At 39.3% G+C, this 6,918-nt stretch overlaps 1 protein-coding gene across 1 annotated transcript; it reads left to right on the top strand.

The window, feature by feature from the left end:
• Positions 1-36: 36 nt before the first annotated feature.
• On the top strand, positions 37-2,600 carry LOC108358634 (uncharacterized). Its single transcript, XM_017610073.1, has one exon. The coding sequence runs from the start codon at positions 656-658 to the stop codon at positions 2,168-2,170; it is 1,515 nt and encodes a 504-aa protein (XP_017465562.1). The 5' UTR covers positions 37-655; the 3' UTR covers positions 2,171-2,600.
• Positions 2,601-6,918: the final 4,318 nt, after the last annotated feature.

Raw genomic sequence — 6,918 nt, 5'->3', positions numbered from 1 at the left:
ACTTGTTTTTGTTATTTTATTTTATGACTCATATGTGACTCATGGACGTAGGACGAAACAGTTTCTTTGCCACGTTCAATGAGTCACATGTGAACACATCGTGTAAAGTTGTTTTTGAGTTACATTTAGGGATGTTCCGATACAAGTAAAGACGAGTATGTACTCGATACTATTGTTTCGATTAAAACTACTTTTTTTACTCGAATCATTGTTTCGATATCTACTTGGTATTGGAGTGCAAGGTGGCAAAGTCTTTCTACCCACGGGTGGACCGGGGGCGGTCTGGGGAGCTCTTGAGACTAAGCAAGCTGCATCTCTCACTATTGGTGGGAGTGCTTACTGGCAGAGTTGGGCATTATTCGAATAAATTGTTATTTAGATAATTATTCGAATAAAGTTTTATCCGTAATATAATTATTCGCTGATAACTCATTCAAGAATAAATTATTCGTGAATAAATTGCTTTCGAATAATTTATTCGTTATTTTATTCGTTATTTTAAATAATGAATAAAAACCCATATTTAATACATTGAGCAACGATTTACTTTTGTTTCTATTGTCATTTTTTGTCAGTTAGTTGAATTCTGTTTACTGGAGCGGTTAGTAAAATTACTGGTATATATACATATATTGTGGTGTTTTATATTTTACAAATGAGTGATCCATTTAACGAAGTTATGGAGTTAGAGATAGAGGCTACGGGCAGTGATACTTCTCAGTCAAATCAAATTAGCTCCAACAATTTTCCGGGTTCTAGCGAAAGTGTGGTCAATGTATCGGGGAATGAAAATTGTGTAAAGATGACACTGACTTTGCTGGATGGCAAATTTTTTAAATTTGTCTCATCTTCCAATGGCAAATCCATTTTGATGGCATGTGTGAAGTGTGAGCCTGATGTTGTAAACATTAAAGGATCCCCAAATTCGTCGTCAAACTTTTTGAGCCATTTAAAGAGAAAACATGGCCAAGAAGCCGTTGAAGAATATCACGATTATGCAAAACAGGTGAGACTAAAAAGACACCGTACGGAAGCTGGAAGCGAGCATTCTACAACTTCAAAGTCAATCATGATTTCCCAACAAAACTTTGAACAGGATTTGGTGCAATTCTTCATCAATTCAATGATTCCCCTGAATGTAGTGGAGGACCCTTTTTTTATAGCCATGTTAAATAATTTGGGTTTGCAAAGCCATGCATTAAATGTAATCAGCCGTAGATCACTGAGCAGAAGAATTGAGGCTGAATATGCGCAACAAATGTCAGAGATCAAATTGACATTAGAATCCGTGCAATACATTTGTACTGTTGTTGATATATGGTCAAGTCGAAAAAGAAGTTTCCTTGGAGTAACTGCTCATTGGATTGATACGGATCTCGACCGCCAATGCAAGACACTAGCTTGCAGAAGGTTTCCTGGAATTCATAATTATAAACGTATTGCGATGATACTGGACGAAATTCAGGCTGATTTCAATGTTAGTCCCGCGAAGATAGTCGCCACAGTGACTGATAATGGTAGTAACTTCATCAAAGCATTCACAGAGTTTGGTGTATCAACTCCAAACTTGGAACTGAGAAATTTAGAAGAGGATGTTTCCGACGAAGAAGATGATGAAGTAATTGGTTCACATGATTTACCATTAGCGTGCCAGTTTAGGTGTGCTGCACATACGCTGAATTTGTGTGCTACCACAGATGCTAATCGAATTCTTAAAACAGGCAATTATACACCTCTATGTGCAATGCATCATAATGCCATAGGAAAATGTAACGTCTTGTGGAATTCTGCTGGACGTCCAAAAACAGCAGAGATCATCCAAAGTGTGTTAGGACATACACTTAGCAAACCTGGCGTTACAAGATGGAATAGCTTATATGACGCAATGAAGCAAATTTACTCTGTCAAAGACAAAAACATTCATTTGCATAGAGCCTTGTGCCTCACAAATTACATCAGCGACGGCGAATATGAATATATAAACGAATATATCACATGTTCTTCTCAAATAGCCGAGGCCTTAGATATATTGCAAGGCGACGCAGCCACGTGTTATGGGCTTTTGATACCATGTTTGATGGATTTACGCAAGAAACTGCAAAAGCTTGAGAGCACTCCGCTGAAGTACTGTCATGAGTTAGCAGTAGTGTACAGACAAAGCGTCGAATGAAGATTTGACGACTTCTTCAAACTGTTTTCGCCTAAAGGTCAACACGCTATAATTGCCACATTATCCTATCCAAGGTTCAAGAACAAATGGTTTACTTGCATTACACCACAGGAACAAAAAACAATTAAAACACTTTTCAAACATAAAATAGCAAGAGAAGTATCCAAAAATATGATTGTGAAAATGAAGTTGCTGCTGATCCAGATAACTCATTTTTTGACTTCGAATCAGACTCGGGAAGCGAAAGTAACTCACAAGTGCAGCAATCACCAAAAACCAGAGCTGACATGATATTATTACAGTATTTTGCCGCGTACTTTCAAAGTTTTAGATAAATACCCTGAAATCAAAACAATATTCCGAAAATATAATACACCATTGCCTTCATCAGCATCGGTAGAACGCGCTTTTCTTATGCCACCATGATAAACCTTCCAAAGTCAAGCAAACTGTCTGACAATATGTTTGAACAGAGAGTAGTCATGAAAACAAATATTAACTGCTTGAAGAAATAATAACGTACCTTACTGTTATTGTAGCTACTTGAAAGCAAATAAATTTCGATTTTATCACAAATGTTACTTGTTTTATTTTCATTTATTATTCGAATAACGAATAAAATAGTTTAATAGTTTAGTCATTATTAATGAATAAAAACTAATTTTTAACACATTGAGCCACCTTTTACTTTTATTTCTATTGGCAAGGATTGTGAGTTAGCTGAATTCTGTTTACTATTTTATCAAGAACACTAGCCCGTTCCCTCTGGTTTCGCGGCCCCCAATGCAAGAATAGCGTTGAAAACCAAATATGGGTAAAGTAAAAATTCTTAATTTGGGTTGAACAACTAAAGAGCAGAACCCTTCTCACACATATTTCTGCCAGAAAAATAGCGCTCTGATGCTATATGCAAGAAAAAATCCCATTCAATGTCATGAGCTTTACCGATGGTCCTATTTCCTACTTTTAAAATATCCAAGAGCTGGTTTCCTAGAGTCTTACTGCTGCAGCAATGACCGCCCGAGCAATTTCATCAAGCGGAGGTAGATGCAAGGTCGCATTTAGGGTGCATGACGACGTGAGACATCGTAAATTCGTATAATATAAACATAAAAAACAAAGTAGTCCAGACATATGGGGTTTCTAATGATTACGACTGCAGCACCATTATGAATTGCAACCTGATTGTACAATAAATAGGGATTTTCTAAATAACTCAACTGCAGCGCCACCTAGCGGGTCCATTTTTCGCATAAGTATTTTTCATCATGCAGGAAGAGCACATTTTTAATTTTAACGAAATCGGTTCATAAATACGGCTTTTATAAATAACTCGGCTCCATCGCCACCAAGGAGTTTTCTAGTAGCCTTTAATAGGCCTTTATGCGCAGGGAATAACCTCCGAAAATTTGACTTAAATCTATCCAGGGGTTTTAGTTAAATCGCAACAAGGAAAACGGTTATCATTTTATACATAAGTATATGTACATATCTATATACATATTCAAAGGTGGTTCACCGATGGCTCAAAAACCGACGAAGGGATAGGAGCAGGAATATTTGGCCCTAGGGCTAAGATCTCCATCCCTCTGGGTAACTACCCCAGTATATTTCAAGCGGAGGTTTACGCCATAAGTGTTTGTGTGGAAGTAATTCTGCAGAGACAAGCAAGACTGCAGCATATAGTTATCTGCAGCGACAGTCAGGCTGCATTAAAAGCCATATCCTCATGTGAGATTAAATGACGAGTGGTATGGGAATGTGTAGCGAGATTAAACACCCTGGGGGAAAACAACACACTACAACTGGTGTTGGTCCCGGGCCACAAAGGCATACAGGGAAACGAGGAGGCTGATAGACTAGCAAGAGAGGCCGCAGCCACTCAACCCATAGGCCCTGAACGCTTCCTTGCATTGGGGCCTCATACAAACAAGGAGGAGTTAAGAACAGCGAAGCCTAATAAAACCACTTTGGGAGAACACGCCTGGGCTAAGACAGGCGAAAGAACTTCTGGGAAGATATAATCCCAAAAGATCTAGGGAACTAATAACCTTTCCGAAGACTAAACTGAGATTCTTAACAGGAATGCTAACGGAGCACTGCAGACTGCGGGCCCATATGCATAACCTGGGGATCAGTGTAAGCGATTTGTGTCGGTACTGAGATGTGATACCAGAAACCCCAGGGTATCTCCTATTGGAATGCGATGCGGTTGCGAGAAGAAGGCTAACACACCTTGGAAGCATGTGGCCAGAGGCTACGCATATACACCCTGTACCTCCCTCGAAACTGCTCGGATATCGGAGCATTGGGATTGGACGATGTCTTGTGATGAGCTCCGAGGGCACAATAGACCTAAGGTCGTAGTGCATAGCCTCTAACAATCTATCTATCTATATACATAAATTACTTCTTTTATTATTATTTTATTCGTTATTCGAATAATTAATGAAGATAATAATTATTCGAATAACGAATAAAGTAATTTATCCGTCATTCGAATAATTTTTTTTTTGAATAAACTAAATTGTTTATTATTTACGAATAACAAGAAAAACAATTTATTCATCTGTTATTCGTTATTCGAATAAATTTTGCCCAACTCTGCTGACTGGTCACTGTGTGATTGGTAACCATGCTGTAAGGCTGAATGTTGTGGATAACCCTTACTGCGCCAGCTGCATGGAGGATAATGAGGTGGAATCATCTCAACATTTGCTGCTCTGGTGCCCCGCCTTTGCGAGCCTAAAGTTTAAGCACCTTGGGTCGCACTTTTTCACGCTCCCGATGAGCTCTCGGGAGTGGACATCAGTCGACTGAAGAGCTTCGTTGTGAGCACGGAGCGTTTCTCCGGCAAAAAGCCATAGGTGTCGTCCTTCCCCCATAGCTTCCTCCCTCTTTCCCCTCCCTGCGTCCCTTTTTACCTCCCCCTTCTGAGGGCATCACAACGGACAGCTTAGTCGAGTCCAAGTGTGCCTCCACATGCGGAGGCAGCCCGCTTACCTAACCCAACCTAACCTATATTTATTGTGCGCTTTTGTTTTTACTAAAAGATAACTTTCAGGAAAAAAATCTCGAAATTTTCTTTTATATATTTTTACGTTAGGTTTTTTTGCCGTACGTCCACGTATCATTTAAAAAAATATCGCGTACCGTTCACACCAAAAAATTTGTCCGAAATTGTACACAAAAATTAGTCACATGTGACTCATGAGCTTATTGAACTTGTGAACACGCTCTCGTGAGTCACATATGACTCATTGGACAGGGAAGTTGTTAAGCTTGGGACAACTGTTGAGTAAAACGCAGTCTCAGAATTCAGATGTGGTTTATTCAACGACTTAAAAGCGAGTGAGTAACATATACATAAGGAAGAAGGAAAGATGTGGAAATGCATAGGGTTGCCAGAGTTCAATTTCCAACAGATCCCGAAAGAGGGCTCTATTGGGGTACAGTTGTAGAAAATGTCGAATATGCCTTGAACAATACCAAACACCGGTCAATCAATGAGTATCCATCAAAAATGTTATTCGGTGTCGACCAAAAGGGAAAAGTTTTGGATGAATTGAAAGAAAATTTCATTGAGTCGGTAAACGGTAAAAACAAATTGATTTGAAAAAAATTGGGGAAACTGCCTGTCAAAACAACACAAAATCCCAGTTATGCCACCAAAATTATACAAACAAGCGACGAGCAACGTCAAAAACATTGCTTACGGGAGATTATGTAATGATAAAAACTTTGGACTCACACACAGGCCAAGTTCAAGGGACCTTACAAAATTTCCAAAATTTTACGTAACGGCAGATTTGCTTTAGAGGATGTTGATGGCTTTCAGAAATCAAGAATTCCTCATAAGGGCTTTTGGGCAGCGGCAAATATTCGGCCGTGATTAAGAAAAGAAAATCACATACCAATCCATAAATGTATAGCTGGCAACACTTACTCTTGCATGTTCTCATTATACTACCGCGCGCTGTATGTTCCTACCTATACTTTGAATGTGAATATATGCCGCTCTTCTTGTTCACATAAATAAGAGTCTCATTTTTATATTTATTTATTTGTCGATATTGTTTTTGCGTGTGTAAATATATATTTCGTGTACACAATGTAATATGCCTGCAAGCACCTAAGAGGTCTTCTACAAATTGTCTATGCTCATACAAATCGTAAAAATAGAGTGACATAACTATATAAATGTGTATGCTATACTATATTTAATGTTAAGAGATCAGGAGATCTGAAACATCAGGATGGCCGAATTGTAGTAGTAACTAGCATAATAGGTATTAATTGTAGTGATTGTAGCCTAATGTAACACCCTGTTTAAGTTTAGTCGCGTACTATTTCCCTTTGAGGCGCACAGCCGTTGTCTACCTTTTCCTCTCTGTTGCTTTTATGCGCTCTCAAGAAACCCTAGCTGTAAGTCCAACAATGTAATTAGTTACTCGTAAGCATAGGAGGATGGTTCCGTGCGCAGAAGTGGAAAACTTCTGACTGCCATTCACATGGGAGTGGCCAGAAGCGATTCTTGTGCGTACGGTTCAAATCGCAGCTCACAACGTCTGGATATTTATATCCACGTATCCTCTGGGTGGCAACCAAACACCCGTTTGGGAGCGAGCTAAAGTGAGAAGGCGTAAAACTTCGCGTGCGCTGGGTTTGGGTCCCGCCACGTTAAAACCCCGCCCAATGAAAAGAAGCAAACAGCCTCGGATGAGACCCCCTTTTTCTGATGACGACCA

The sequence above is a fragment of the Rhagoletis zephyria genome, unplaced genomic scaffold, assembly GCF_001687245.7.
Source record: "Rhagoletis zephyria isolate East Lansing unplaced genomic scaffold, Rhagoletis_zephyria_1.1 Rzeph_scaffold_00279, whole genome shotgun sequence".
NCBI lineage: Eukaryota > Metazoa > Arthropoda > Insecta > Diptera > Tephritidae > Rhagoletis > Rhagoletis zephyria.
This window is presented reverse-complemented; position numbering and strand designations above follow the sequence as displayed.